The following is a 17785-nucleotide window of genomic DNA, read 5'->3' on the forward strand; positions in this document are numbered from 1 at the left end:
AGAACTGCTCTTTAAAAATTATTTTAAAAAATTTCATTACGGGCTTCAACTTGTTCACTATCATGTCACTCGATCAGTCACTAGTCACAGTTCAACCCTTTTCCTGGAAGTGCACCAACATAGTACCATTTATATCTCAAAATAATGACTTTTTTGTGGCTGGAGACAATTCTAACTTACTCTGTGGTTCATAATGGTGCACCACAGACTCTATTCTCCTGTCACAAGTGAATTGAGAAAATACCGTTTTCCATTGCAGAGTGGTTAACTCAGTGAGCTATGATGCCTGGGGTCCAGGTTCAAATCCCCACCTGGGCATGGATGTTCTTTGTGAGTGTCTCTTCATAAATTTAATTGTATCATCACTCTTCTTCACGATTAGCCGAATGCAAAGAATAAAGCAAATCAATCAATCGATCGAGAAAAAACATCTCCTTCATGAGCATAACGGTCCAAATGCTCCTGACAACTCGTCTCCCATGCATCTTGTGATCATTGGACAGCTCCCGTGGCTGCTACACACTTTCCTAAACTCGAGATCATTATGGACAACATTGCACACAGAACCATGGCTCTTGTTAAATTCTACAGCAATTTCATCAATAGTGACTAACCTGCAGCCACAGATTCGCTGCTCAATCTTCTATTTCACTGCCTCAGTTGCCATGCCAGTTGATCTCCCACTTCAGTGTTGTTCATTGACATTTTGTCTTCTGTTTTTGAATCTTTCCACCCATTCGTATATAGTTCCCTGACTCAAACAACTGTCTCAATACTGAACCTCCATTCTTCCCTAGATTTAAGAAGGTTTTACACCCTCAGACCTCAGAAAAATAACTCTTCGTTTGTCTTCCATGTTGCAAGTAAACAGAGGAGCAATCATATTGTATGAACTGCTACCTAGGTCACTGAAGTACCGAGGATATTTTTTCAGGCAGGGCTGAACTTGTGAACTTTGATGGTACATAAACGTAGCGCAGAAATATTTTTCATCTGCGAGATACAAAACTTGTCCTCCATGTATATAAAGGGTGGGACATGGGAACCGGACGAATTTGAAATAGTACAAAGTTAAATTTTGCTGGAAAAGAAAATTATTTACAGAAATATATAGTGAAGATCATACCATGTTATGCTATTCATGTGCGAAAAATTACATTGGACAAATGGCATTCATTTTCGCAGATGCAACTTTGAAGGCGATCAAGGTAATTAACCTCCACTTTCTCCAGCATGTCTCTGTCGATTTGGTCAATGGTCTCACGAATAGCCTCCTTCAACTGATCTAGTGTGTGTGGCCTACTCTCGTAGATGTGCGACTTCAGGTACCCCCATAAAAAATATCACACATGGACAAGTCTGGGGATCAAGGGGGCCATGGAACATCACCAAATCTGGAAATGACGCAGTTCAGAAATAGAGCTCAAAGAGCAGTCATTGAGGCTCTGGCTGTGTGAGCCATGGTGCCATCTTGCTGAAACCACACTGCTCGACGAGTAATCCTCCTCCATAATTCAGGTACCATCTGAATGTAACGATCAGCATTGACAGTTACAGTAACACCATTGTCTTCAAAGAAATAAGGATCGATGATGCCAACCTTACCTACAGCGCACCACATGGTCACTTTTGGGCTGTGGAGCAGTTTCTGATGGAGCTTTCGTGGATTTTCCACAGCCCAGTACAGTGGAAGTGAGCTTCATCACTGATCAATAACACCATGTTTTCATTCTCCTCATAACATGTAAGCATTCCCTGTGCAAAGTTCACTCGCTGTTGGTAATCCATTTCTTTGATTTTCTGCACAACCATTACCTTGTATGGATGAAAACTCAATTTAAAATATGCCTCACTGTAGGAGTGCAGATTTGCAGTTCTGCAGAGTGTTTCCAAGCAGAGCGGCGTGGGCTTCTTACGATCGCTTCTCGGACCCTGTCAATGTTTCCTGGAGTGCGCACAGTTTGTTGGGGACCTGGTGGTTTTTTCTTCATTAGTGAGCCTCTAGCACGGAGAGCATTGACCCAATGTAGGATTGTGTTGCAACTAGGAACAGAGGCATTGCAGTGGATGTTGAACCTGCGACGAAATTGACGCTGAGCCTTGGTTACCGACTCACCACTCTTCACAAAACTGTCGTACGCAAATTTTTGATGTTCCAACGTCCACTGCTACAATATGCTACCTGCAACAGAAACAAAACTGCTAGTAACTACTAGTAACAGAACATTTGAATGTCTATCATAAAATGCTATGATCTTCACTATATATTTCTGTAATTTTTTTTTTTTTTGCCAGCAAAAATTAACTTTGTAGTGACTTTTTCAACTTCGTCCGGTTCCCGTGCTCCACCCTGTATATATATATATATATATATATATATATATATATATATATATATATATATATATATATATATATATATATATATATATATATATATATATGTGTGTGTGTGTGTGTATATATATATATATATATATATATATATATATATATATATATGTATGTATGTATATGTTTCGGTATTATCTGTTTTTAAAATATATATATGGTGCGTGTGTGGATACATCCAGATTTCCTGTTTTTTTTATATATAAATACATTTTATTTCTTTATTTTTTAGAATTTTGTGGCTATTTTAAAAACAGATAATACTGAAACATATAAAGCCCCTAGACATCGTTTTGGGTTAATTTGAAATGCTTTTAGAACGGGAAAAATTAAATTTTGTCATTTGAAAATAGCGAACAAACATGCATCTATTCATTTTAATGCAGGATGTGATTTGAAGGGGCGATAGGTGGGATTCTCATCCCCTCCCCTTCCTGCTTTGAAACATCAAATCTCTGGTTAGGATTAAAGTTTTCATAAATCTGACTTCACCACTGAATTCCTGGTGAAATTCTAGCCCAAAACCATACCCCACATGCCTCCCTTCCCATTGAAAGAAATGAAGTTGGATCCAAGATAGTGGTTACCAAGATGTGATTCCCCCTAGGCCTAACTATTACTACCATGACCAATTGTCGCAATCTACACCCTCTTTCATTTTATGAGGGGTGGTCAGGAACTTTTGACTCACCCTCTATATTATACATTGTTATACGAGAATGTTCTGAATTGGCATGGTGTATTTTTTTGCCCTGCTAGTTTTTTCCTATGGACTGATGTTTGAATTGTGTCAGTTGTCTTAATATTCAGATCAAGAAAAGAAATTATATTGTTATTCATGGGTTCAGAAGTGAATTTTATGCAAGGATGTGATTCATTTAACAATTTAAATACGTCCATGATGGTGTACTCATTTTTAGCAATAATTATCACATCATCTACATATCTGATGTAGAGTATGATATCTGCACCTATCTGATTAACAATTGGAGATTCTATGTAATGAGCGAAAATGCAGGAGATTATTCCAATTACTGGGTTTCCCATTGATAGACCATTACTTTGCTGATAAATTTTGCCATCAAATATGAAGTAATTGTAATTTGCACATACAGTAAACCATCGAACCATTTCCCATGCTTCTACCGGGTTAACCTTAATTATTCAATATATTTATTAATAATATGCGTAAAATATTAATCATGAACTTTACTTTTCATCAACTGCACTTATACCATCGTTTTACCTATTCATGTAATAATAGCAATAACAAAATTAATTACATATATCAATAATAATAATTATTATTAATATAATTATTATTATTATTGTTGGTTATATATAATATATAATTTGCCTTCTCTTTTCATGCTTACATTGTAGGACCCAAGGACAAAAGTAAGCATTGTGTGATATATATATATATGTTTATATGTATATAACTATTATGAATATCTAGGGCTGAGCCGATACAATTTTGAATCAATATCAATACTTGAAAATTGTAATAATTCAAAGTGTTCAAATATTGATCAGCATTAGTGTGTAAGTATTCTACTCCAATTATGTGCAAAAATTTACTAAGAATTTTCCTTTAAAATACAGTAACCTCTCAACTTATGTAAATTCGCAGTTACGTAATAACTGTATGTAGCATCACAAGACATTTTTTTATGTGATTTCAGTTTGTTTTTATATTCTTTTATATATTTTTCATACTTTTATATCCGAGTAAATACTGCTGCATGATGTTTCATTTATAAAATAATACTGTGTAAATAATATACATACATACATGTAATAATAAATATTGCTGTTTCTTACAATGTTACACTTCAGCAATTTACAAATTCGACTTACATAAAGGTTTACGGAATGCATTACTTACATAACTCAGGGGGTTACTGTATTCAAGAATTGCATCAGATTATTAATATTCAAATACCTAGCTGATAATCAAGGTCGAAGTGAAGGGGAATGCAGAGGGATCTTATCCCCCGGCTAGCAAAAGTTTTGCAACGTATCCCCCCAGCTGAATCATTGTCACCATGGTAAGCCATAGGAGCTTACAAATTTCACTTCAAGTACTGAGCATTTCCCACTTGACAGTGCCTCAATTCTTCAATTCATACATTCAAATCATTAGACAATGGTGGCACAACCAGAATGATTTTTCTTATTTGCCTATACAATTGTACGGTTTGCCTCCAACAAGCTGAGTGGCATATTAGCATTTAGTAATATCTATTATAATCCTGTCAATTATATCAATCCAAAGAAGTTTTCGAGGATTAGAATTCTATCCACTACTCTTTTGAATTATATTAGCAACCCTTATCTTATTAACATGAATTGGAGTTTGACCAGTTGAAGAACCAGCAGAAGATGTGGCAATCTGGGAGGTCATCATAAGAAATTACAGTCATTGTTTTCAGAACAGCTAGTCTGCTTTTCTGGAAGAATATCATTCATAATGCACACTTCGACTTGTCCTTCACCCACAGTTACCACACTCAAAATGAATAATAATCTAGAAAGTATGATTTTGAAATTTCCTATTTTTTCTTTCAAATTGTACATTAGCTTTTAAGATTGTGATTACTGTGTAAAAGCCACAAGTAAAGTTAAAGTTCATTTTAGAATCAGTGGAAAGATATAAATATAATATAATATAATATTAATATAATATACAGGGTGAGGCAAAAGTCCGGCACCACCCTTTTAATTTGAAATCGACTTGACGGAGGGCAATGAAATTTTGGATATGGGTAATGGGGGTGGGGCACATCAGATGGGGCTAGTGTGTATCATGGCGGACATCTTGAAAGCCGCCATCTTGGAATTACATCCAGATTTTCAAATAGAAAGGGAGTCATGTAGCATATCATATTACATGTGCCTTTTCTCAGAAATATGAATATGCAGTTATTTTTCGCCTAACTTTATTTGTTGAGGATATTTTCACAGTTCAAGTTCACATTTGGCATCCTACAAGATGTGCTCTGTGTTGCCCGTTCTGTGCTACACACAACGTAAGATGTTTCAGCCAGTCCTCATGGACACGCAATAACACTGCAGGGTCGACAGAGTCACATGCTTGTTGGATCCGGTGCTGGAGATGTCGGAGATCAGTGATTTTCTCTTGGTAAACTATGGCTTTAAGATGACCCCTAAGGTAAAAGTCAAGGGCACAAGGTCCGGAGAATGGGGTGGCCACTCAGTGGGCCCTCTTAGACCAATCCAGTGACCTGGGAGCTGTTCATCCAACCACTGCTTGACACATAATGCGTAGTGTGGAGCCTGCTGGAAATAGGCTGGTAATTCGCTGTCTGGGTTCATCAGTGATGGGAACGCATCTTCCTGGAAAATATTCAGATATCTCTCCCCATTCAGGTTGCCATGAATGAAGACAGGTCCCACAATTCGGGTGTTCCATATCCCACACCACACCATTACCTTTGCCACACCGACTTCCTTACGAGGATCTGTCCATGATGGGTTGGTATCTGACCAATAACGATGATTCTGCTTATTTACCTCACCGTTTACGAAGAATATGGCCTCATCTCTAAACAGAACACTTTTCGGGAACTGGGGATCCTCGTTGCAACAAGTCAAAGCCAAGTCTGCAAACTATAACTGCCTGTCTGGTTCATCCAAAGTTGAGAACTGCTGCATTGGAATTTTGTAGGGATGGCACTTGTTAGTATGCAACACACGAAGTATGGATCTCTGACTGACTCCTGACACTGAAGCCAAATGCCGGGTACTGCGTTTCGGGCTCTTGACCAAGGATTGACGTTCCTGTTTCTTCATCGGTAGCTGTTCTCAGCCATCGACAATGTTCTCTGTCGCACATGGATCCCGTCTCCTTAAACTTCTGCATTACACGCAACACTGTGGTATGTAGATGTAGTCTCTCTCTGGATGCCGAGCATTGAAATCTTCTGGAATGACCCGGCACTGCGCTCCCCACTTATAACAACAATTTCAATCCGTTCTTGGAGGGTTAGCGCGATGTTATATCACCTGGAACAAATAAATACCAACCCATTACATTACGCCAAATGTGAACTTCAACTATGAAAATATCCTCACCAAATAAAGTTAGGGGAAAAATAACGGCATATTCTTATTTCTGAGAAAATGCACATGTAAAATGATATGTTACATGACCCCCTTCCCATTTGAAAATCTGGATGTAATTCCAAGATGGCAGCTTTCAATATGTCCACCATAATACACACTAGCCCCATCTGGTGTGCCCCCACCCCAATTACCCATATCCGAAATTTCATCGCCCTCCATCAAGTCGTTTTCAAATTATTAGGGCGGTGCCGGACTTTTGCCTCACCCTGTAGATTAAAAGTTGGTGCATTAAAGTTTAGAAGAAACATTCATGCAAATGTCAATTCAAGGTCCCAAGCTGAAACCAACTTCCCTCATTTCAGAGAAATTTTTGCATGTGTTACTGGTCCACAAAGCTTTGAAAAGAAGTAGGTGGGTCTAAATACAGGATACATCATAATGTTCTTTGTGGTTAGGATAATTTATTAGAAGAAGAGTATTGAACTTACTGTAATGAAACCAGCACCAGTTGGAACAGGAACTCGGAAAGTTATTTTGCTCACTCCATCACAGCATAGTTGACATGCCTGCCACTACATGGAGCTAGAGCAGTGCGTTTGTGAAAATGCCTGCTACACCTGTCTAGAAATCATTTTGCTTGTTGGAATTCCATACAACAAAGTCTGGAATTACTGTGCAATGAGCATTTCATTTGAAATTTGATAAGCAAAGCCACCTAGTGGCAATTCAATTTGTACGTGAAACTCTCAGATGCTTCTGTAAGAATAAATCAACTGCTTGCCTGCTACCTCAGAACGCATTCACACAAGTTTTCTGCATTGCCCAAAAAAATTAGTCATGCATGGAGCTGTAGAACTGGATGTGTCAAAAACAATTGCATGGAGGATTCTTCATAAATGTTTGAGCTTCAAACCATACCAACTTCAACAACTGCAGAAGGTGTCTCATAATGATCACAGGCGTCAGTGTGTCTTCTGTTGCGAGTTCCTGGAAAAGATGGTGACTGGTGAAGATTTTGTGCACAATTTTTTTCTTTTTCTTCCTTTAATACTCATTACTGGAAAGCACAATGTATAAGTTTTACTTCCTGTAAAATCCCTGTCATTTTCAGTTTTAATATATATGCCTTGTTTTGTAAAATGTAACTGTAATTTTGTTATTTAGTTCAAATATCATTCATTTTTAATCCTCTTGTGCTCTACATAGAATCACCAAAATTTATGTATAACTCTGTGAAATTGTACATAAATTTCCCTTTTTGTTACAGAAAAAACATACAGTGGGTTTTAAGTGTCCTACTGGTGCAGCTTGCAGGCATGTATGGCGCTGTGCTGTGGAACAAATGCTGTTCTTCACGTAAGTACTTTTTAAATCAGTTATTTGCAGTATATACAGATTTTTAGAATAAAAGTTCCAACATTCTATAGTGGAACCAGAAGCAAAGAAACCTGCGCAGAACCGCATCGCGCTGGCAGGTGTGAGAAAGGGCATGGGGAAGGAGCCTTCAGCGTGGCCCACGTCAGTGTTGCCAGGCCTATTGATTTCTCGGAAGAATTCCTTTATAAACTATTGCTATGGAACCTCCAATGGCCTGCTCAAAAACACGCTTCCTGCTCATCTTACTTGAACATGGAGGGGAGAGGTAGAGTGGAACTCCACTCAGCCGTGAAAAGTGCTGTTTGAACTGTGAAATTTTGCCAAACATCTAAATTAATTGTGTGAGGACATAATAATTATTATTATTTTATTACTATTACTACATTACTCTTTTTAGATGGTTGTATTTTATCCCACCCCAAAATCTATTTCTATTTTAGTTATTTTCCGTCACTTTTGTGCCTCTATGGGTAAGTATGACAATAAGGATGAATGAGAAACTGATGAAATGGATGAAGTGACACAAACACAGTGAAACGTCCATGCCTTACTATGTAGAAACACTGACTTCGTAGCGTGGGTAAATTATTTTACACATGTACATGTGTGTGTGTGTGTGTTTCTAGCAGATGGGGAGGATAGGTGGCACCCTAGCATAAGCGTTGTAATCTCCAATTATTGAGGAAGACATGCTGTATAATTCACCAATATATTTCACATACGTAATTCGTTTTCTCACTATGGTGCAGGACATGTGCCCACCCCTAATGATACCTGTACACCGAACACCAGCAGAAGGCAAATTGATTTGTTTGTTAGCATTCGACTTGAAAGATTGTGGTAAATTGCCGACAACAAAAGGCATTAGTTTCATTTGTGAACACAACTGTCTACGATTTCCTGTCATAAATATTCTTCGCGAAAATAGAGGCATCGCAAACCCCTTGTGTCGGTGCTGAGAAAGGGCAAACTTGAGGGTGTTTTCCATGCACCCTCTTAGATTTTACCACCAGAAGATGCGGAAGAGATGAAAGACATTGGTCGGGTCCCTCGGAGACTTTACTTGCTTTTATTTGAAACATGTCCACTCTTGAAATGGAGATGTTCGGTTTCTTTTTGCCAAACACAGGGTGCTGGGTTTAGCACCATTGTTGCAAAAGTATATGTGACATTTACACCATAAACAATGTTCACCACTGCAGCAGGGGCTTGTTCTGTGACCCTTTGCTTGGCAACTCTAGGTTATTAACAACCTATTTCATCTCTGTGCACGGCTCTGTGTCGTAGGAGTTGTGCACTTGCTCTAGTTTAGCATTTTGTACATACCTCTAGAGCAAAAACATAATATTTTAAATGTATCCAAACCAACCCTTATCCACAATCCTCATATTACATTTTGACGCAGTACTATGCTAAGTACCTAGTTTTTTTTATACGAACCTGAAGAAGGAGATAGTCAATCTCCGAAATGTCGTAAGTACAGTTTTTAAAGTTCCTTTTTTATATTGCTATAGTTTTAGTTATCAAATGGCTTCCTGCTTGTCTAGTGCATCAGGAAGGCCTTTAAGGGGCCAAGCATGGGCAACACTATTACGGGGTAATATGCATCGTTTACCCACCTGATAAAAATACGTTGTTTCCCTCTCGCTGGAAAAAATCTGCACACGTCCCCTTGCCCCCCCAGTGTGCACGCCAATGCCCCCCCCCCCCTCTCGAGAATGTCGTTCATCCCCTACTATTAGATCATCGGATTTTGTAGCAGATCTTCTGGTTTCCCAAGGAACAATCTCCCGATTTTTTCAAGTCTGACCTGGCAACACTGCCCCGAGCACCGATAATGGCAGGGAAGATGCGCGAACATTTTTCACCGAAGGTTTTTCCCTTGTGGTTGAACTATACAAAACCAAAGCTATTTAATATATTGACTCAGCATGCACAGTACATTTTTGTGTGATAAAGATGGAAATTTGTCACAGTGACTTACAGATGTTCAGTCCATGTACCTTGAATCATTGTCATATATCAACACAGTAGTTAAATTCTTTCCAAATCCTCATTGAGATGGGAAATTCCCCAATGGCATGGTGATCAAGGCTCCAATGGTGGAGGCACATTCTGTAGTGATTCATATCACTTGAAACTGTAGAGCCAGTCCTGATTAGCCTGTCTGAATATGAAGTGAATTTATAAAAACAATAATATGTGTTCATCAACCCCAACAATACTCTCAGGATGTGCTGTTGTTTGACAGAAACCGAGAGAGTAAGAGCTTGTCTTCGACAAAAGTCACAGAAAATAGTTGGTATTTTACAGTAGCTTATTTGTGCATAAAATGGACTTAAAACAATCTGACAACATGTAAATGGAAGTAAATTCATGTAAATGAAAGTTATAAATGTTAAGTAATGTATAATTGTTGAATTACAAGACCTCTCTGATTCTAGTGGTGGACATTTCAGTGCTTTGGATCTCACTTAAACTGTAAGTTCAGTTTCAATTCATATTCTGTGTACAAAGTAAAGGCAATACCGTCGGAGGCGAGAAGTATGTGTTGTGATTTTCTGTCAATTTAAATATGTGGACATGTGGTGTAAAAAACCAACTACTTTCTGTGAATTTTGTCAAATATCCCTAATTATTATTCTTTAAATCCAACCTTCATGTCAGAGTGGTTTTCTTAGCATGCTGTGAAGCTAGATGTCCTAGGTTTAAATCCTGGGTAAAGCATGGATAGTTAATCAAAATGCCATTCATCATCATCACAATTAACCGGAAGAGGTAGGAAAGCATTGTAAAATAACTAGGGCTGAGCCAATACCACTTTGAACTGATAATCATACCACTACTGATGCTTGAAAATTGTAACAGTAAAGAGTTGTTCAAAATATTGATTATTAGTGGATGAGTATTCCACTGAAATTATAAGCAACAATTCACCAGAGTTTTGCTGTAAAATATTCAAATGTTGTACATCAGAATGTAAAAGATACCTGTTAAGTAATCACAAAATAGTTTTTTTCACACAATATTGGTACAAAATCAATGAAAACTTCAATTTTTGTGTAACATCCTGGATAATTAGATTCCAGAAAAGTATCGCCTGGTTTCAGTAAATAAAATCAAACCTATATTTTCCGATACTGCTGGTATTGGCTCAACCCTAAAAATAACTATACAACAATGCACTTAAATAAACATAATTATATTTACAACTCTGTTTATTAATATTCCATTGCATTTCCTCCCCTTCAGATTGCCTTCTTCTTCTGAGGCACCTTCGGTAGTGACTGGAGGGAGTTTCTTCTCTTGGGGTACAAAGTTCCGATACTCAGGTCGTGTGGAGCGAGAGATCATGGAGGATTTGGGTCCTTTGCGAAGGGAGGAGCCACCGATTAACAGGTCTCGCCCACCAAGCTTACGTAGAAAAGCTTCAAGTGTTCCTGCCACACCTTCAACCCCAGTGGGATCGGACATTGGTGAGATCAGTAAGGATATCCTTTATTTCATTCTAGGTGTCTTGAATTTCTGGTCCAGTGAAGCTTGTAATTAGAAGCATGCATTTTTTCTATGCGTTCACAGCATCAAAGCTTTCTCATTTCCAACTAATATTTGTAATTTCCTCCTTCAATAGTTATTAACATGAACATTCACAAAACAGAACAGTGTGGATTCTTCTTTAACACAGTGGAACCCTGATTTTTATGATTCCAGTTTTTATACTTTCAGTTTTCGTGGTCCCAATAAAGCAACATGTTATAAACTTTTCTTGGAGTTTACATTTTCCTACATTTTAAGTTTTCTGGTCTTCATTCCCTGAAAAATGTTAAGTTGAGATTCCACTGTATACTTCATTTTTAATTTTCTGAGTATGCTGAAAAAATTTATAAAAGAAGCTTCGATCAAAACCTTTATGAATGTAGTTTCTCTTTAAAAAAATCAAATTTCTTTATTTGATGTGAAAAAGGTTCAGGCTTCTATCTTCTACCTGTATCAACGAAACCATTAAGCAAGTGAGAATATTTATTATTACAGTTGAGACTGCTTTATAATGTAACTCAGTTCTGCGTAATTCTGTTTCTGTAGATCCTGGCAAAATATAATTTATAAACGTGTTAATTAAACCTTAATTGTATATAATGCATTTCTATGTAATTTGATGTTATACGTACTAATTTTCATAAAATACAATTGATTTGTATTTATCCAAGCTACAACAATGTCCAGAAGTAAACATTTCTTGTTCAAAAACACAAGGCGAGTTTCGTTAAGTTGCAACTTTGTAGACTTTTCTGACAGAAATAACTTGTATTATACTGTATCTTGTTCCTCAAAATAGATACATTTACCTAGTACTTACAGTGAACCTCACCTTTCAAAAACGTGAAAAATGAGCATTACATGGTGTTATTTCAATTTTTGTGTTTTCGTCAAATTCAATGCATGCCTCTAAAAATAAGTTGTAAAGCTGCAATAAGTGAAAGCATAAATTAGAGAAGAGCATAGCTATATCAGAGTTCATAGTTGAAAGCCACCCGCATTCCTTTCACACACAATAAAACAAGTAAGACCCATACAAACATGCAGTTGGAAAAAAGAAGGGGTGGGTTTCATCTGGTTGGCATGAAAGTACGAGTTGCCAAGATCTGTTGCGATTCTGAAAACTGGTAAATACTGGTTTTCAGTTCAACATAAACATAATAATGTCTTTAACAAAGTAGCAAAAGAAAGCGGGTCTAAGAAAGAACACCAAAGTGGCATTTTTTATGAAAAATTGTGCAAACCTCAAAATAGCCATTTTTCGGCACTATTAAATGTGTTAAGGAATAAAATAATCAAGTAGGCAAAAAAATCCACACCATGGTGTTGAGAGAAAAGATGAACATGCAGTATTCAGTAGTGGATTTTATGAAATGAAGAAATGGAATTAGGGTGCTGAATTCTGTTCTCACCCTAAGTGAAGAAAATCTCTAGCTTTGGTTGCAAAAACTACCAAATATGCATAAACAGTTGATGTGGGGTTTTTCGAAGGATGTGTCTATAATTTCATATTATAAATCAAAATGAAATGTATTTTGCACCAAAAGGCATATAGCATGCATCAAGTTTGAAGTAACTAGCATACAAATTCTTTGGATAATGCTAAGCTAATTCAGCATGTTTTACCATATTAGTAATGAGTCACAATCTTTTGATTTTGTACATGTGAAGTGCTAGAAAAAGCTACACTGTCACCACACCATTATTTTTCTCATCAAGTGTACATTTCCAATATTACCACAATTTATCACTGCTGATTTGAAGAATGTTATGCTATTCTTTTAAATTAATACTTTTATTCTAAGCCCTTTATCAGGAAACTGTTCTATAATAATGATGGTAATGTATTTGTTACATTTTTACTTGCATTTTTATCCTTTACATTTTTTATGAAAGAATAATTTTTGAATGTATATTTGTTCCAGTTTCTTCATTCTTACAAAGGCAAAGCTTGTGCTGTGTAATAGTTGTGGCTGCCATTAGATGCATGCTGTGTAGGAAATTAATACATCCTGCTCTTGAAGTAGAATATATATTTTTGAAGGATGTTTCATCAAACTGCAATAACTAATGCTTAATTTTTTTAAAATATTATTATATAATTACCATGCTACATGAAATATCTACTAAGATACACATGAGACAATCATTTTGCGGGTACTAATCAGAAATAAAAAATTGTATGATAGTTGTGTGTCTGTGTCAACTGTTGATATTTAACCCCTCAGGTAGGACTTTTAAGTCACCCCGTGCTGAGCTTAAAACAGTATTTAAATTGCTAAGCTTTAGCATTTTTTAACAACAAATGAACTACATATTTTTAAAACTGGAGAATAAATTTAATTAAAAATTTTCAGAGTTGCTCGCCCACAGTGTTCTCTATTTTGATTGGTGTGAATTTTTGTGATTTAGGTATTTTCCATGTATTCTAAATAAGTTTTGTTCACCATAATGACGTTTTAAAGTAACTAACCTCCCACCACTGCCGTACATGATCACTGTGACTCAGTGTCACAGAACCTTCTTCTTTATATTTTTTTCTTCAACTTCATTATTTGCAAAGTGAGTAAATTATTTTTGCACACTTTTGGAACTATTGGAAGCCAAATCAAAACCTCTAACACTACTTTACTGCCTTCCACAATATTTTTTTTCAGTTCCATATCACTTTCCGCTTGCGACAAGCCAGCTTACGAAAACAATATTGTCCAATTAAGAAAGGGAAGTTCTGGTCAACTGGTTAAAATGGTTTATTTCTACTGCCAATAAATATAATCCGACAACAGTTTAAAGTCAACCATGCATCGAATGTATCCCATCTTGAGGGGTTAAAAGATTGATACAGCTACACATGTTGTTTCGTGAACTGACAGAACTACCAAACGATGGCTCAATGCAACATAAATAAATCTAAGATTTAGTTGTTTTCTGCCACTGCTGGATCGAGATTGAGCAAATGCTCATTTGACATGAAACAAATTATTTCAGGTGGTCCCTTGCAAGAACTGTGACATGCAGAGTGTGTCCATGGCGATCAGCATATGGCAGGAGTGCAGCATTGTACAGTTAGGAAATTGCGGTGTGCAAGTTAAACGCCATTTTTTTTTCTTGCGTGCAAGAAGTTTTCATAAAACTCGCCACTTTAAGGTTCATCATAAGATGGGGCAAGACATTTTGAACGTGGCTCTCCAAGTCCCATAAATTTTATTCGCCTCCAGCCGGAGTTATCATTTCTTAAAAAATCACCGGGAAACAACACGTCTCAACGCACATAATGACCCTTTCACTTTCCTTCCATCTGTTTCTTTTCATTGGCATCATGTTGACAGCTAAATTGTTGTGTCTTGGGAAAGCAATGGGTGTTAAATTCGTCTCAATATACACAATGACCCTTCATTGTCGTAGGCGTTCTACAACATTGTGAGTCAATTTGAGTTCTTATATGCTGCAGTGATATGATATTATTATCCTGTGTAGAAATATTCACTATGTTATTTCACTGTACTCATGTATATGCATTATCATGTGTATGCATTATATAAAAAAAATACTTGAATATTGGACACAGCAAATTATCTGCTTTCCCTTCCGCTAATAGTTTGGTAACAGCACAATAGCACTGTCTCCGTATTGGCTGAACACATGTTCCTTCTAAAAGCGTACACCGTATAGTTGTTGATAATACATATTCATTACTCAGAAACTACTGGGGACAAAAGGATGCTCATGTGATATAAAATATCTCTATTAGTGCAACTATTTGCTTGTGGAGTTAAACACAAAACATGAACATTTTACCTCAACTTTAAACTTTGAATATCTCAGAAACAGCTAAGATGTAATTTGATGAACTGACTGCTTTAAAATTACGAACCTCATGCATTATTAAGATTTCTTGATGAGCATGTCCAATTGAATGAATCAATCAATGCTTAATGCTTACTAAAGAAAATACATTTACTAATATAAAATTCGATATTCTGAAATACTTATCATCTACTAGTTTATTGCAGTGTAAATTATCCTAACTGATTGGTGAGTTCCAGAATCTGTAACCAATGAAATGTTCATCTTCTAGTTTCTGATTAGTACCCATAGAGAATATTACAATTATCTTCCAAATGAAGCTCCAGTTTGTTTTAATATTCTATTATCAACACAATTTCGGGAAGAATATTTTTATATGGAAAGAAGTTTACTGCTGTAATAATTTTGAAACTGATTTTCTTTAGAATTTTTTCATGTATTTTAAACTTCAAAAACACCAAAGTAAAGATACGATACAGAGTGAGTAGGTTATGTTAAAACACATTGTGTACCACTGAACAATGACATGCATATAGGTATATTAAGTGTTTTTTATCTTTAATATCCTACATTTTCTTCTTTCTGGAAGAATTCATATGTATTGTAATACTTTCTCCTTTTTCACATACAAAAGGCACACATTATTTCCTAGGACCCAGAAACTAAAATTTTAGTCCCATTATATTAAATGATAATTACTTTTTACAAAATATTTGGAAAATATAATAAAATGTACTGCATATACATAGAATATTATTGTACCTCAACATAGACATTAATTACACTTAGGTAATGGATTTATTAGAACTAGTTATTAGTCCAGTACAGAATACAAATATTAATTATATGATCTTAATATTACATTAATATTAAAATTATATTGCAATTTTTTTGACAATAAAAGCAAGTTTCAGATATAAATTTATCTTTTTATGTTGATGCCTGTAATTTTTTACCAGTATATTTTATGAAAACCTGCTGCCTCTATTTTTACATAATAGCTAAATTACCATAATTTTACTATTATAGTTGTGTGCATTCAGTGTTACTAGAATAGTTCATTTTTGCTCATGGAATTATTATTTATTAATTTCCGAAAGCTTGTAAATTATTAGAAGAATTTTGTAGATTTACCAAACATGGTGTAACCTCTTTACTAAAGGTTGAGTTTAATCACATTAGATTAGTAACCTCATTGGAATAATGGATGTGGTTTTTGTTTCGTATTCCATGCGCTTGACAAGTGTACATTTTGTAGGGTATAGCAGCTTACCTCGTGCAAATCACTCAGCTCCACTGCCTGACACTCGACTGGATGGTAGTTTGCTTTGTGGTGTGGATCTGCCTCTTTCCTCTCCTTACTGTCCTGATAACACTCTTCCTCTTCTCGAAACTGTAGCTGAGGACCAAGAAATCAATAACAAGAAGGGACCAGGTAGGAGTTCTTGGCTTGGTGTTCACCTGTTCTCATACATATTAACCTGTTGGTGGTGGAATCTTAGCTTGAACTGTCAATTTTTAAATAATGACATGTATTTAAGTTTCTTTTACAGGTTTATGAGTTTATTAGTGTTTTTTTCCTGAAAAATTGGAAAATTTACGTGCAAATTCATTTCAAACTTTACTTACTGTGATTTAGTGGTTTTACTTTGCCTTTTCCCCAATTTTGTTTAATTTTTTAGATGAAATACTGTCAAAAATTGTGAATTCCAGTATTTTTTCTTACTAAATAGCCAATGTTTGGAAATGCTTATGATTGAAGTAAAGCACAATAAGAAATAATAAACAATCTGGCTATTCACTACATCATGGCAAAGTATTTTTTCTTTCTTTAAATCATTTTTTACTTTATACCCTTAATCAGATCAGAACCTACAGCTCTACATGGTATTGTAAACATTGGCTGTGCTCTCGGTTAAGACACGTCAGCTTTCGATCTGTCCACTGAAGTTCCCAGGAAGTCCTGGCATGGGCATGAGTGTTTTTGAAGAGTGCCCTTCATCAATTTCATGAAATCATTGCCCATCTCATCATTCCAATTAGTCAAAAATGGCAAAAAAAAAAAAAAAGGTAAAGTGTTCCCCTGTGCATAGCACCACGCCATGAAGGCGTATAGGGGGTGTGGGGGTAACGCCCCACACTTTCTTGATCCGGTCGTGAGTGGGGTGATGTGATCAGCATCACGCCCCTGTCCGCCTTCCCCTCCAGGGTTTCCCCCAGGTACCCATGTTATTCGATGCTGGGTGGGCACCGGGGCCGCTTCCATCGTTAGAAAAGTTCCCTGATTTGAACCGGCCGGGGATCGAACCCGGGACCTTTAGCATGGTAGTCAGACGCGTTACCGACTGAGCCACCGTGGTCAAAAATGGCAGAAAGTAATATAGAATAACAAAAATACACAATATGTAAGCATTGATCCACCTCTGAAAATACTGAATGTAATATTTCAAAGTATTTTATGAAGGAGGGCATGTATACAGTAGAAATTGTGATTGTACACTCCCTGATGATTAGAGGAATGTATGCACCCAAAATGTTAGAAATCAATGCTGACTGAATGTGACTGGTAATCCGAGAACACACG

At 36.4% G+C, this 17785-nt stretch overlaps 1 protein-coding gene across 7 annotated transcripts in view; it reads left to right on the forward strand.

Moving 5' to 3' along the window:
* The window catches only part of Frmd5 (FERM domain containing), a 366456-nt gene that overhangs the window by 315465 nt on the left and 33206 nt on the right, over positions 1-17785 (forward strand). For 2 of the 7 annotated variants that reach the window (XM_083130972.1, XM_083130979.1), the window contains exons 7-10: positions 3775-3789; positions 7748-7836; positions 11110-11342; positions 16460-16636. In XM_083130972.1, coding sequence (XP_082987098.1) covers positions 3775-3789; positions 7748-7836; positions 11110-11342; positions 16460-16636 — 514 coding nt within the window. The remainder of the gene's footprint in view (positions 1-3774; positions 3790-7747; positions 7837-11109; positions 11343-16459; positions 16637-17785) is intronic. The other 5 variants (XM_083130973.1, XM_083130977.1, XM_083130978.1 and 2 more) reach the window with 5 other exon arrangements.

This window comes from Lepisma saccharinum, chromosome 11 (genome assembly GCF_977018435.1).
Source record: "Lepisma saccharinum chromosome 11, izLepSacc3.1, whole genome shotgun sequence".
Classification (NCBI taxonomy): domain Eukaryota; kingdom Metazoa; phylum Arthropoda; class Insecta; order Zygentoma; family Lepismatidae; genus Lepisma; species Lepisma saccharinum.